Consider the following 16,470-nt stretch of genomic DNA (forward strand, 5'->3'; position numbering starts at 1 on the left):
CAACTTCGAAAGTGTCGTGTAGTAACGTGGCATCAAATACAAAGGATTACCTAACATAGCGCTACATTTTAAAGTCTTTGATTGAATTCAAGACAGAAAAAAACTCGGTTTATATTTGATGACTATTTGCTACTAAGATGTACTTTGATATTTGGAATTCTTTATGCAAAAAGATTAAAACATGGTTTCTAAAATGTTTTTTAAATGATTATTTTGTTCAGTATCTGATGACGAATCAATCAATTTCTTAACACATTAACTTAGAATGCAATTTTATTTCTTTTGATATCCAGTTACCATAGAAAAAATGATTTATCCCAGTTTTGTAAAATTTTCATGCATGTTATGATTTCGAATGTGATTTCGTGGCCACTAAAGAACGAAGAACAAAAGAGGGACGAAAGATACAAGAGGGCGAGTAAAACTCATAGATTGAAAATAAACTGACAACGCCATGGCTAAAAATACAAAGATTTTCGTAAACAAGTTTTATAGTGTTCAAGAATTAGTAAAACACATATCGTATAGTAATCTCTGCAATGCCCAACATGACAAAATGATGACTTATTGAATACGAGTATTTGAGAGGTTGAGAAGAAAACAAAACTGATGAAGAGAGTCAAAACCTGCATTATCTTTCGACCGTTCATTATTCTATCTTGTCGTTGTCTCGATGGTTTACAATGTATTTTTCAATATATGGCGTCAATATAACACTAAAATCTACCTGTTAATGTTCCGTGTCTTCTATGTGTCTTTGCTAAGCCACAAAGTTTACAAGCCACACGAAATTCTTTCTTGAACTTTTCTGAAAAAATATTCGACCTTCATAATACTAAAAAGTGACTGTCATATACTAGTATGTCATAATGTTTTTATTTCAAATTGTCTGTATTTGATCTCAAATCAATAGACTGAGTATACTTCCCAGACCTGTTGATTATTTGTTAAGCATCATATTGTAGTACATTTGATCCCAGTTCTTAATTAGTCAACAGTTAAGACTTCAATCAAATAGTTAAATGCGTGGTAGACCTTGTGAATTTGAAATTCTGGTTGTCAGAAATGAAGAGGTATCGTATCACAATGGAGGCAGTGGTAGACTATCTCTATGATCCAGGGTTGTATGCGTACTAAGGGTGTTTTCCGGTTTGTACGGATTTTTAAACCAAAGAAGACTAACTTTTCTTTGTACCTCTTAACTTACATTTGCATTTGTTTTTGTCAGAGGTGGTATAGGTATTAATCAGTTGAACTATATTACTGCAGAGGATTTCTATCTATAAAATGATAGAACAATAACTAGAAAGGGAAGCAATCTTGTGAAAACTGATGTTATTTAGACTATAACATAATAAACATTAGACTTTCATAACGATAAAGTACTATAATGTTTCAATACCAGTATAACAGAAAATCGTTATGAGATTTCGCTCCAAATACGAAAATAATAGATATTGATGCGACTACAACCACATTAAAAAAGAATATTACTCTACATAATAAGCTATAATACAAGCAAATCTTTATTTATAGATTCTGACATTAACTAACAAAAAGCTGCCTTACTTATATAAATCCGTATAACTTTATGCAAAATCGTAACTACTTATATTACATCATAACTTACCACTCATAAAATTATAAATAACAGGATTGATGGCACTATTGAAATAGCAAAGAAGATGAGACGTTAAAGTTGTTAAAGCAAGGACATCTTGATTGGTTGTATTTGTCAAACCAGCATATCTACAATAAAACATTATAGTGTACGTTATAGTTACTACAAGGATATCTTGATTGGTGGTATTTGTTAGACCCGCATATCTACAATAAAACATTATAGTGTACGTTATAGTTAATATAATGACATTTTGATTTGTTTTATTTATCGAACCCGCATATCTACAATAAAACATTATATGGTACGTTATAGTTACTACTAAACCTTTTGATTGGTTGGATTTGTCGTACCTGAATATATACAATAAAACATTATATGGTACGTTATAGTTACTTTAATGACATCGTGATTGGATGAATTTGTTAAACACGCATATCTACAATAAAACATTATATAAAACATTATATAAAACATTAAATGGTACGTTATAGTCACTACAATGACATCGTGATTGGTTGAATTTGTTAAACCTGAATGTCTTCAAAAATATTAATAAGGTACATTGTCGTTACTACCCGGACATTTTGATTGGGTGTACTAGTTTTACCCGCACATATGTTGTTTAGTAAGATAAAAACAAAATGTCAAACACTTAACATAATAGTATGAAAAACGATGTGTAAACAAAACAAACAGACATAATGTCACAAATAGGGGTACATACCATACTATATTAAATGGTATATACATGTCTAATGCATGCCAATCCACAACATGATCAAATGAAATTATTGTTGTACTCTTATCGTCTTTCTGTTTTTTTCCAGAAAATATAGCCCTATAATTATAGCATCTGTTATTTTTCACCTTATACACTATAGTTCTTTTATTGTTCTATGCATAAATTGTTTTATTTTTGAAGGAAATATGATTATATCAAAAGTATGTATATACATATATTTTAAGCCATTACAAGGATTTTAATTACTAACTATCAAACAAAAGGGTGTCGTTAATTTTCAAATGATGAATCCGGATGACGGTGATTGTATAAAAAATGTTAAGAACATCTTTTTTTATCATCACAAATCAAGGAATTTTTGTGAACTATCAACCTATTGCATAAACATACTCGACCTTAACTTTTATTAATGTCGAGAACAAGTGCGTGATATATTTAATAGGGAAGTAAAGACAGCCTGTGCTTATATTGCCATGTTAAGCTTGATACATAGAAAAAAACGTTTTAACACTTTTTAGTGAAATATTGTATATCAAAGTACAATTCAATTAAGACCAAAAATTGAATTAGGCTAGAACTTCGTGCGATGTACTCATATACAAACGTTAGATTCAATAAATCTATTTTGGTAATGTCTGCGACGACAAAATAATTACAGGAAGTACACCACTAATTAATGGTCCCATTGCTTTCTATGTTAAATTCCTCCGTTTCAAGCAGGCACACCTCTTTTATTTTAAGTTCAAATAAAGTGGCAATCATTGCATGTCAAAGCAACACCTTCTGGTGTCCTGTACTGAAAAAATCAACATACCTTACATTGCATATAAGAAAGAACTGGTTCCCAGAACTTCGGATGTACCAAAACAGGTACTTCCGATCTGACAAAAAGGCAAAATGTACCCTCCTTTTTAAATTTCATGCCATTTTTTTATTATTCAAATTTATCAGTCAAAAATTGTTCTACAATGATCACCTGTCATGCAGCTTTCATTTGATACCAAAATTAATAAAATATTCTAAATATTTTGAAAGTTATGTCCATGCGTAGGAACTATTTTGTGTTAAATATGTACTACTTTCTGGTATGTGCTTTCTGGCAGGGCTTGAATTAGTGGTGTTACACCTATAACAGAACCAAACTTGCTATATTGACTTGAGCATTACTTTATTTCATTCTATGATATATTTCAAGCAATAAGAAACACATAAAGCTTTAATCCAAGTACTATCTTATAAATTTTAATCTCAAATTGGACTGGTAGTAACATATGGGTTATTCAAAGAAAACTGCATGTGTATATTACCATTGGCCAATATACTTTTTTTATTTTCAATATCATTGTTTTATATATTAATTTCTATTAGGAAAGCTATGTGTTTACTATTAGTCATACTATTATCAGAGGTGTTTCATTAAATAAAAATATATTAGTCCAATTTTAAGACATAAATGAGAAATTATCCCCCCTTTTTTCTTGAAATTGGAAAAAGGCTTTTGTTTTTGTATGAACCATAATTCTGTGGTAAAACATAGATTAATAAGAGCAATTTATATATCCCTCAGCTAGATAACTTGCTAAACTGGTTCAAAATTGCATGTACAGTGATATTTTAGAATTCTTATATGAGTATATACCATTTGCCTAGATTGTAAAAGGCTACCATAAGAAAAACAAAAAAACTTGTAAATCATAAGATTACATTGACCAAGTGCTATTCTTTTCTATATACAAGTCATAAAATATATGTTTTATTGATTTCAATCAGAAAAAATGCAAAAATAAGAGCTTGGAGTCAAGTCTTAACTGCATGCATGTTGTATGACCATAAAAGGCTAACATACTTGAGTATGCCAATTTAAGAGCCTAAATTTCCCATAAGCCGGACTGTTGACCCCAAAAAAATGATTAGACATGATTACTAACATCATATTTGACTTATTTTCATTGGAATAGGTACAACTTCTAAAAATTGGATTTCTAGTGATTCTCTGTAATAGGAAGTACACCACTAATTCATGGTCCCGTTGCTTTCTATGTTAAATTCTTCCGTTTCAAGCAGGCACACCTCTTTTATTTTAAGTTCAAATAAAGTGGCAATCATTGCATGTCAAAGCAACACCTTCTGGTGTCCTGTACTGAAAAAATCAACATACCTTACATTGCATATAAGAAAGAACTGGTTCCCAGAACTTCGGATGTACCAAAACAGGTACTTCCGATCTGACAAAAAGGCAAAATGTACCCTCCTTTTTAAATTTCATGCCATTTTTTTATTATTCAAATTTATCAGTCAAAAATTGTTCTACAATGATCACCTGTCATGCAGCTTTCATTTGATACCAAAATTAATAAAATATTCTAAATATTTTGAAAGTTATGTCCATGCGTAGGAACTATTTTGTGTTAAATATGTACTACTTTCTGGTATGTACTTTCTGGCCGGGCTTGAATTAGTGGTGTTACACCTACAGTTCCTTTCAGAATTTGCATGATTAGTAATAAACGTCATGTTAACTAAGCGATACTTTATTATAAGCATATGCATTTACATCAATATTTTATGAATAAAGCAATTATGGTCATAATAAATATGTACTTTTAGTACACCAACTTTTAATTTCATATATATTACGACAGCACACAGATGTCAAATACCAGTTCATAATTCCAGGCATAACAATATATAGTAGGGTTCTTTGCAAGTGTACCTTAGATGTATGTTGCAATTAATGCATGTCCCTTTTGATCACACAGCTCTTCATGTGTTACAGTGCTTATCGTCGCAGGGTTTCCAAAATGTATTTACTCCTTTACAAATATTTTATTTCTAAAGCCATTTTACAACGATTTTCAAGTTTTCATACATCATTTTGGAAGCAAACTTTACAAACAACTGACATTGGCAAGTTTGTAATATGTCTTATTTCAAATGTTTTGATTGGTCTTTCTGTATGATTTTTTGTTAAATCAAAGATTTCCTCCCGCCCAGACCATTTGTGTGAAAAACTATTTTATGGCCAAAAAAGTCATATCTAACATTTTGGAAGCCCAGCGACGTTATGGATATTTGGTTTTTTTTTTTGGTTTTGAGCGTTTCTAATAAGGGTTAATCCATAAACGTATTTCAGGAGCATACGTTTTATAAAGTGTTATTTCAATTTTTCTATAGAATTGGGTGGATATTTCTGTTGGTGAACTTGAAGTCCTTGATATTATCACCTCAGTGTTCAGTGATTCGGATTTATTTGTAAATTGTCGGTTGAAAAAATTGAAAAATTCTCATACGTAAGTTCATATGTATCAGAAGTTATAACTTTTTTTAGACTTTGAAAGTGTTTGATGTAGTTAAATTAGGACAGACGCATAACATTTGTAAAATCCTTTCCTAATACACATCTGGATATATCAATGTCGAAATTTATTTCATTTTTTTAACATTTACTGGGCTGTTTTATTTTCATAATTATATAACAGTCTTATATCTTTAATAGTTTAGCGTCACATTTATGTAGTATTTCATTAATAGATATATTCTTGTACCTACATAACTATTATGATCATTATTTTATCTTTTAAATGATCATGGTTTTTATTTTTCTCTATAAAATGTTTTTATTCTTACATTGTCTAATATTCATTTCAGCTTTATGGCTGTTTCAATAAGCTGAATGCTATTATGTTAAAGCAGTATAAATGATACCAATAGCAATTAACGTTTCTGTTAAAAATGTTGGAAATAGATAGTTACATCAAAACGTCTGATTTCATACATTTCTTTTCAGTAATTATTCTTACATTCTTTTGATTTTTTAACCCTGTATGCGTACATTGCCTATGTAAATTTTAAAATTGTTTGTATGCACATTGAACGACAAATTTATGTGACGTATATATTTTTTCTGACGTCAGACACTCAAATCAATCCATGTTTTCGTAGATAGTAGATGTTTTTGTGTCCTGTTAAATTGTTCCTTTTAAAAGTTTTGGATTCTCATAAATTCTATGTATAACTTTTGGACTAGTTTGAATCTCGGTCTATTTCTATAATTTATTCTTACATACTTTTGATTTTTTAACTCTGTATGCGTACATTGCCTATGTAAATTTAAAAATTGTTTGTATGCACATTGAACGACAAATTTATGTGACGTATATAATTTTTCTGACGTCAGACACTCAAATCAATCCATGTGTTCGTAGATAGTAGATGTTTTTGTGTCCTGTTAAATTGTTCCTTTTAAAATTGTTATACGAGGATGACTGATGTACCCATATTTTGACTATTTTATTAATTGTGACTGTTTATTTAACGCATCATGTAAATGTAGCGGAATTTGATGAGACTGTTATTAAAGTGAGAGGGTTAGCGCTATAGAACCAGGTTTAATCCACTATTTTCTACATTTGAAAATGCCTGTACCAAGTCAGGAATATGACAGTTCTTGTCCATTCGTTTTTGATGCGTTTTGTTTTTTGATTTTGCCATGTGATTATGGACTTTCCAAATTGATTTTCCTCTGAGTTCAGTATTTTTGTGATTTTACTTTTTTCAACATAGATCGCCATTTACCCTGAGTTATGTAACATTTACCCAATCAAACGGAACCAAATTACAATGTGTAAGGTATATAATGACATCAAGGCACAAAAGATAACTTTTTCGGTAGACAAAAATATTCAAAAAGTACACATACCAAGCTTCAATAACATCATCAATCATAAAAACAAGATCTTTGATTACCTCCAAGCTCCTAACACGCCTTTCCTTCAAATCTTATCTACTTATTTTTTACATTAAAAGTAATTTTTAAAAAGAGCAAAAAAGTTAGTTAAATAGAATTATTCTGCTTAGCGAGTCGGTGAAGTTCAAAGCTAGTTTCATGTTTATATAAAGACTGTATTAATTATGTGCGTCTGATGTATTTTTCTTGATAAACATTCAAATTGAAGACAATAGCATCCTTCGGAAGCCAACGTTTTGTTAGTGGGTTGAAACCTAAGCTTAAAAAAATGTGTTAATATTTGAACCCAAAACTTGCCACTGGTCGTTTAAAAACATACCAACACCATCAAAAGTTAAACACAATAAATGAATATATAACACCTGTCAAATGCCTGATGTATTCAGGCATTTTCATATGTAGAAATGATAGATTGATTATTGTACAGCTAGCTTAACCTCCTATAGTATGAGAGTCACATACAATTTCATTAACTTGAAAACCATTTGTGAAAAAAATAAACAGGTAAAATTATCACAAAATAGGGGTACTGCAGCCAATATTGTGTTACATATTCTTATTCAATATAAGATCAAACAAAAATGCCAACAAAGAAAAACCAAAATGCCGACAAAGAAAAACCAAAATGCCGACAAAGAAAAACAAAAATGCATATAAACAAAGTAAATGATCAACAACGAAGACAAAAATACAAAGATAATCAAAGGACAATGAATATAACCAAAACTTAACTAAACAGTAAAGGATAATATTAATAAAGAAAGATTAAAGAAGACGAAAAAAACTCTATAAAGATGATTAAGAACGTCAAATCAAGGAATATATACCACAAGACCATCGTGTACTATTTTTTGTAAGACCAAACAGAATATTTATCAACAAAGTCTTAGTATCTCTCAATGAACTTTAAAAAAACAGACGAGACGATCTTTGACATAAACATTGTTCATCTAATTTCTTCTCAGACACTGGTGACGTTACAAAGTCTGAGTAGCAGCTACAAGCTTTTAAATTCCGAATGCTACCTTTACACTTTAAAAACTTAATATGTTCTTCTAGAAAAAATCTCATGAAAGGTAAAATTATATGTTGATACGCCAAACGTACAAACGACTCATCACCGAAACTCGAATCGAAATACTTGTAACGCCAAATCAAAAAGGAAACTGAGGTACATTCAAAAGTACTGCCATTGGAAATTTTCAGCCTTATTTCAATAAATAAAAAATTAATTATATCAATAGTCAGCTAACGAAGTAAAACGATGGTCAGCTACTTTATAAACTGATTGTTTGTTAATTTAGTTCAAGTATCATTAACATAAAAGCAAATACAAAAGCCTATTTCGGAATTGTCATTTTTCGTTCTTCTTATGTTTCTTTTTCAGATTTTTTGGACTTTTTAAAAATAACATAAATGGTACTGGTTTTCTGCATCAAAACTGCATTTCAACCTAAGAATTCAGATGTTTTGTTATTATATTTCATTTCAATATTTTATAATGTTTAGATTAAAGGTTATGCAATTTATTCTAATCATACTTTTAATGTTCCAGGTCATAATATGGTGTGTTTATACCGGTGTGTATACAGAAATCTTATATCGGTATATAAAATTATATGCGTGTTTCGAAAAATTAAATGACTGTTGAAGTCTAACATCGTTTTATTAAAAGATTTGTGTTAGAACGACCTGTCAGAACTGTAAGTAAAATATGCAAACAAACCAAAGTAAGGCAAATAAACCTGACAGCAAGAAGAAAGAAATAAAATAAAAACAAAAACACCTTCTGCTTTCTCGTGGTAGGTAAGCATACAGTTAACTCGACATCATAAACATTTACAACGTCGATCATAGTAATAACTTGATAACAATGATTGACGAATGATTGACAAATTGTTCTAAAAATAAACGTTCATCTACTAAAGGAAAAAGAAATTCGTGAATCAGTGCAATGATTCTAAAATATTTGATGTTTGGTTGAGATTCATACAGAGAAATAGAAATAATGTGTCAATGTTTATGAATTACAATGAATAGCTATTAATTGCATGCAATAATAAAGTGGAAGATTTCTACAGCATCTTAATAATTAGTCAAAAAAGCATTACTTGACTAATGTGTACAATTTATACGCAAAAAATCTCTGGTAACCGTTTTCGCGATCAATATCAAAGTTGGTATTTCAATTGGCCATTTTCTTCTGTTAGTTATGGGCCGATATTACATGTCCAATAGGATTATTTAATGCTTTAAAGAGGGACGAAAGATACCAAAGGAACAGTCAAACTCATAAATCTAAAACAAACTGACAACGCCATGGCTAAAAATGAAAAAAAGACAAACAGAAAAACAAAAGTACACATGACACAACATAAAAAAATAAAGAATAAACAACACGAACCCCACCAAAAGTTAGGGGTGATCTCAGGTGCTCCGGAAGGGTACGCAAATCCCGATCTACATGTGGCATCCGTCGTGTTGCTTATGTGTTTACAAGTTTGGTAAATACTCAAATTCTAATAGTCTTAACATATGTGTTACTGGTGTATATGTGTAATATATATTCTTTTGTTTCTTAGAAATTGTTTTGTATACGAGACCATCAAGTTTATATTACTACCATATGTTGCTGCATATCTCATTTACTAAATAATTTAATCGTTTTATTCATAAATTTGATCAATTTGTACCTTGACCAAATTGAAGATATAACTTAATTGTAAACATGCGTGAAATAAAATAAAGGACTACAATACCTATAGTCATGCTCTATAGAGCAAACACGACGGCTAAAAGCTATAATATTTATTACGATGAAATTCTTTGTGTTTTTGTTTTTAATATATTCTTCTTTTTCTTTGAAATTTGTTTTCATGCGATATTATCAATGTTATATAACCACTATAGTTTTATGTTGCTTTAATTTATATATATAAAAAACAAATTCCTTAACAATAAACTGTTTGAAATTAGCCTGAACATAATTGGCTATTATACCAAAGTCAATCCATATCCTATTATTGTTTTCTGTGAAGATGCCTAACTAAAATTTTGATAACTTTATAAACTTATTTTGTTATCTTCTTTTTATACATATCTAATCATTATTCCAAACAAACTAAAAACATTTGAAATTATCAAAACCGCATTAGAAATACATATCTGTCATCTTAATAGATCCCATTTATAATAATGTCTGTTCTGAATTGAAGTGGAAATATTTGAATACATCATGACTATAAAGTTTAACAAGAGGTATTTGAACTAGAATGAATTTTTTGGTTACCTTCTGCTGTTGTCTGCTCTATGGTCGGGTTTGTTGTTTCTTTGACACCTTCCCCATTTCCATTCTCAATTTTAATATTAATATATCGCTGTTGAATAGTCATAAATTAAGTTAAGCGACCACAAATCTGGAATAAATTATTTGCCACTGTGACAAATCAATCCATTGCTTATAGCTGTTATATTGAAGGAAACCTTTCTATATTACACGCACTTTTATCGTATATATGTTAACGTTAGTGATTGCTTAGTAATGTTTGTCGACAAAAGTTAAAACAAAGTACTAAGTACTATGCGTCGACGACTTCCATTATCGTGATCAATAACGTATATTTACTATTTCTATTCTTTTGATAATTCTTTAAGGAGAACTTGAATGAACTATCATTGATATTTGCTATCTGACTATAATGATTATGATGGCTTTGTTAACAGTTTATAACAAGCAGAACTGTATTCAACACGCATATGATGTCATAATTGATGGGTCGACTGTGGAAAATTTGTCTTCAAGACTACTTCACAAGAACTTTGGGAAATAACTATATACAATCCCCTATTGAAGTTAGCGTAATCGTACAACATAAAAGACAAAACATAACATATAACTATATAATAAGATTTCTATATGGATATAGGAAGATGCATGTTTACATTATTACCCATAACGGTTTTCCGATAGAGTTTGAATTGTTCGGATACAGCCACGAATCAATAAAATCAGTGGTGATCAGATGAGTGAGAAACAAAATATTTAAAATTGAATAATAAAGCCATAATGACTGAATGCTATGTCAAACCTTTGTTCCAAAATCCCTTTAAATTCTATTATTTAATGTATAAAAATTCTTAGAAGTTTTTTCTTTCGTTAAAAAATCATATATAAATTACTGTCGTTGCCTTTAAATTTTCAATTGATGTAGGGAAGCTAAACTGGTCACTGATGAGTTTTTCTGTAGACAAAACGCGCTACTGGAGCAAAAACAAATTTCTATCCTGGTACGTATCAATCAAGTTTAGTAAACATTTTTAAATTAAAAAAAAGAAGCTTTTTTTTATTATTGAAAATGCTACTGCTTTTTTTTAGACGACATAACCAGAGAGGGATTTCAGAAAATTTAGATGATTTCAGGGAAATGTGTTATTTATTGTTGTTAGTCCTGACCATTTTAATATTCTTATTTATACCACATATTAAACACTTCTCCGTTGGTTTAGCAATGCTTTAAGTGAAGTTATCAAGCCAGATAATTAAAACGATACATAAGATGAAACGATACACACTTAAAATCCCTGTAGTATCGGAAAGAGAATGTGCGACACCTCTACATAAATTGTTGTTTAACATGCAATTATAATACATAAAGAATATAATTGCTGTACACAGTTTCAAACAAAATAAATATGCAATAATAATCGAAAAGACGTTTTTGAATCCATACAGAAGCTGTAAGAGCGGGACGCGTATGAATTCTAAAACTTTTTGTTTTACTATCAATTTTCTTTAAGTACCTTTTTCCATCTTCATATTTTCATACTTCAAGATGATTTTTCAACTTTACATATTTAAACATTAAACATTCAATTTCAATATCAAACAAAAACGTGTCTATATGGCATTTTCTGTTTTTTGTTGTTGACACAGTTATTGTTATATTGATTAAGATAATGACAAGATGTTAACTGTAGTACAAAACTTTTTGACATTTTTACTTTACGTTCTGTTTGGTCACACAATGCTGTCAACATAATTGAACTTTTTGTGAATGTAAAAGAAGAAATAGTATTAGATAGCTATAAAACCAGGTTTGATCCACTGTTTTCTACACATGGAAATGTCTGTACCAAATCAGGACTATGATAGTTGTTTTTCTATTAATTTGATGTGTTTTAGTATATTATGATTTTAGCATGTGTTACGATACTTTCTGTTTTGAACTTTCCTTGGAGTTTGGTATGTTTTATTCCAGAGACGGAAAAGCTAATCTAAATCAAATACGTTTTTCTGCGTTACAACATAGGCGGCGTGACGTTATAGAGAGACATTTGTATAACAATTTCCAGTCCCATTCATTAACGACGTGGTAGCTAAGTATCAGCAGTAACGAATACAATTGTTAATGAATTTCCTATTTAACTGACAATTTTGAAAATGTATAGAATTCAATTGTTCACAATGTCGAAATTTAGTTAAACTCGTGTGAAGTTGGTCCGCTTCGCATACGGCAGAATGTTATCTACGTTTTGCATAGAATTTGCACCATGTGACTTTGGCCCATTGGTTCCAATACTTCTCTTTTTTTGTAAAACAATTCTAATGGGACAAAGGCCGTACTGGTCTCTGGTGGAGAGTTATCTCATACAGCGATTATACTACGGTAACGCTTCTGATTTTTAATTAAAAAGGTAAATTGTTTTTATGTGTAAAAGAACAAAGGCACAAAAACATCGACAATCAACCTATATACGAAATTTTCGCCATGTGGGGACAACGGCTAGCAACGTCCAGGTAAATGGGTTAACAACACCCGGGGCTATGTTGTTTTCAAACTGCGTGCTGTTAACCAATCAAAACTTGCATGAATATATCAAGCTAGGATTAAAAGGTTTCTCATATATATATTTTTTTTAAATTTTTTTTATATTATCTTTACAGGCCAATGTAGACTCTTCATGACGGTTCTTTACTGATAGTCTTACCTGAATATATTACTCAAATAAACCGGAATATAGCAAATAAAAAACACAATAACTACAACTATCAACATCCGGGCAGTTCGTCTTCTCGCTCTAGATTGTATTGTTGCTGCTTCCGATCTACTATCTGAAATGACAATAACTTACATTAAAAATTATGTAACTGCTTACAAACACATTATAATGCATTTATGATGTATATAGTTAAGATAAAGAGTAATATGTCATTATTCTCCCAAACAGAACATCATATGTAAGGAAGATTTTATGTTCTTTGATGAATTGCTCTTATAACTGTGCATTATGTAACAAACATGTGAGAAATCTTATTGAGGGATCTCGCTGGTGGCTTTCTCTATCAGTTTATATTTGTCCGTTGAGAATATGGCACTAGTAATTGGTGTTTGATCAGACAACGAGTCTACTGTGTTGGATTCACTCACGTACAGTACAGTACTGGTTTACAGCTGAAAGATGGCGTTTAATTGCAGATGTTCGAAGTTGTTTAAGAGAGTCGAAAATGAAAATAACTTATCCAGCTAAAGTCTCAGAAGCAATAACACAATTATTATTTCTTAATTCATCCTTTCTTAGCTTTGGCAGTTTTCTATTCTATTATTACTTGATTTATCTGACAATGCAGTGAAGTCAACATCAGTGTTAGCATTCGAATCAAGAACAAGACGAATAAAGCCAGATGTATTGTATACTGCACAAAAGACGGCTTTAGAATAGCACACAAAAACAAAAAACATTGTCTATATAACATGTCTTTCGCCAAACCGCCACGATCAAAATTGACCATGTTTTATAACAGATAATACAATGAACCCTTTATATGACATGTATAACAGAGAACTATAAAGCAAAAGTAACAAGAGGACTTGAAAAGACAGACAGTTTTATAACAGATAATACAACGAACCCTTTATATAACAGAAAACTATAAAGCATGAGTGACCAGAGGACTTTAGAACTAAATTCATAACAGTGTGGTCGACGGTAAAACGTTTGTTAGTAATTATACCGAAAAATTCACATATAACTTGTTTGTCGTTGGCGATGATTTTATGCTCACTCAGTCTATCAGAGGCCTTCAAGTGGGGATTTAAATAATTACTTGTCAACACATTTTGATTCATAAAATAAAACTTTCTTTTCACAAATCATTTAAGGAATTTGTTTTAAATATTTTTTTTACCATCACTTACTACAGTTTCACTTTTAAGAATGATAATGATCAGAGCTGATATCAATAATTAATGATAAAAAAAAAGTTTATTCATTTAAAAAAAAAAAAAAAAACTTTTAAGTTATGGGGACCCGCGTTATTTCACAAAATATCTTATTGATTAAGAGAACAAAATCATTTAAGAGTGACCTTCTATTTATTCAATGCTAACCATGTGGGCTTTGTTTGTGAAGAGATCCAGATGACCAAAAAAAATATTTTTGTTGTTGTTGTTTTAAACCATAAATCGATCCGTTCATTCAGATATTTGTCAATTTGCCTTGGCTCTTAAGTCCAACACTTGGTACAGGAGGATCAAATGCGTCCTGTATGATTTTGTAAATAAATGCATCTTTTAAAAATAGTCGAAAACAAAATTGTCTGTCCAATGGAAAGGTCGAGCCAAAAAAAGATGAACGGTGCATTATAGAAACATAGCAGCTGGTTGCAAAAGTTGACGACAAGATCTATTTACAACTTGAGTATGGCCTTATACTAGTAACCTGAAATAAATATTTTTATAGCAATTCCCTTGATACGAATACATGTTGTCTTGGGCTTGTTTTGCTCTTTGGTTGGGTTGTTGTCTCTATGACAATCCAATTCTCATTCTTATCATAGATATAACTGCATGAAAAAAAAGAATGTGTGGTGTGATAAACAATCATACAAATTCTTTCCAGGGACCAACAGGCGTTAGCAAACTATAGGCCCCCGTATGGCCTTCAACCATTAGCAAAATACACACTTTATAGAATGAAAGCTCCAAGAGGTCTTGGCATGTAAAAACAAACACGAAAGTTGAGCGAGAGAAAAACAATAAGGATACCGCATACAAATTGTAAAATGGTCCGCAATATTACTTTGGTCAACTCACTAAGTTAAATTTAGTAAGTTTAAAGTATTTAAAACAAATAATCACTCACAGAAAGACGTCCAATCCATCAACAAAATAAAAAATAAATTAATAGACGACCTATAACGCACATAATATCATGTATGTGTTCGGGCCGTATGAGTATTTGGACCATACGCGTAAGGTCTGGAACATATTTTATTTGCGATCACAAAAAGTCGTCCATTTCTATGTAAATTGGGTTGATTTGAATATTAATAAGATGAATGCGTTTCTGTTGCCAAGTGTTTTTCACAAAGTAGTAGCAGTATAGCAGAACAGTTTTACCAATACAATACCGTAAATGCATGCAAATTTTACAAGGTTTAATCCAAATAGCTTTCTTACTATCCAATAACTTTTAAGTACGAAAAAGACAGGGCAGAAGTATATTGTGTCGATATGTTATGTATTTGCACAACTTTTGAAAGTGGATTATGCATTCGTTCTAAAATAATTTTTTTGACCAGATAAAAAAGTTAAAAGATGACATTATTCGACAATCGCAATTGTTAGATATCTTTGACGTCCGAAAAAGATAATCAGTCAACACATGCATTGCAATTTTTAAAGCCAGTAAGTCATTTTTTTTTTCAAAACACAAATTCCTGATTAGTATTTCGAATTATTTTATTTAGGCGTTGAGAACCTTTGGTTACCCCACAGTTTAAATGTCTATACTAAGGACGTCGTGAGCTATGGGCGTTATAGACGAATGTTCACCTAATCTGTCCCAGTCAATGGGAAATTAAAGTGCACCAATCAATGTCCACAACCACACTGTTACGAATACGATTCTAAAAGACAGACACTTTTATAACAGATAATTCAATGAACCCTTTATATAACAGAGAACTACAAAGCAAAAGTAACCAGAGGACTTTAAAAGACAGACAGAGATAGGAATATTGAACTCTTTATATAATATGGAAATAAAAGCAATATAAACAAGAAAACTCTAAACGACCAAGACAAATACAGATATAAACTAGCTCGAAGGAGAAAGAAATAGCTAGAAAAAAAGATAACATTTCAAGGAAAAGACACCATAAATGAAGTAAATATAGGGCATTAAACGATCAATAGAACCAAAAATTAGAATACAGAGAAATGTAACAATTGTGACACACAACAATATTTATAGGGAAGAAGAATAGTATCACAATGATGGGAGATAACAATGACAAATTGTGATATGTATCTAGAAGATAGTAAATGATCACGAGGCAAAATAAACAAAAAATAT

At 30.5% G+C, this 16,470-nt stretch overlaps 1 protein-coding gene across 2 annotated transcripts in view; it reads right to left on the bottom strand.

The window, feature by feature from the left end:
• Positions 1-16,470, bottom strand: part of LOC134711685 (orexin receptor type 2-like) — a 35,157-nt gene that overhangs the window by 2,050 nt on the left and 16,637 nt on the right. Inside the window, exons 3-5 of one of the 2 annotated variants that reach the window (XM_063572454.1) lie at positions 13,102-13,225; positions 1,631-1,749; positions 728-808 (exon numbers count right to left, since the gene is read on the bottom strand). In XM_063572454.1, the coding sequence (XP_063428524.1) occupies positions 728-808; positions 1,631-1,749; positions 13,102-13,225 (324 nt within the window). Of the gene's footprint in view, positions 1-727; positions 809-1,630; positions 1,750-2,348; positions 2,463-13,101; positions 13,226-16,470 lie in introns of those variants that run through there. The other variant, XM_063572464.1, reaches the window with a different exon arrangement.

Source organism: Mytilus trossulus, chromosome 1 (assembly GCF_036588685.1).
Source record: "Mytilus trossulus isolate FHL-02 chromosome 1, PNRI_Mtr1.1.1.hap1, whole genome shotgun sequence".
Classification (NCBI taxonomy): domain Eukaryota; kingdom Metazoa; phylum Mollusca; class Bivalvia; order Mytilida; family Mytilidae; genus Mytilus; species Mytilus trossulus.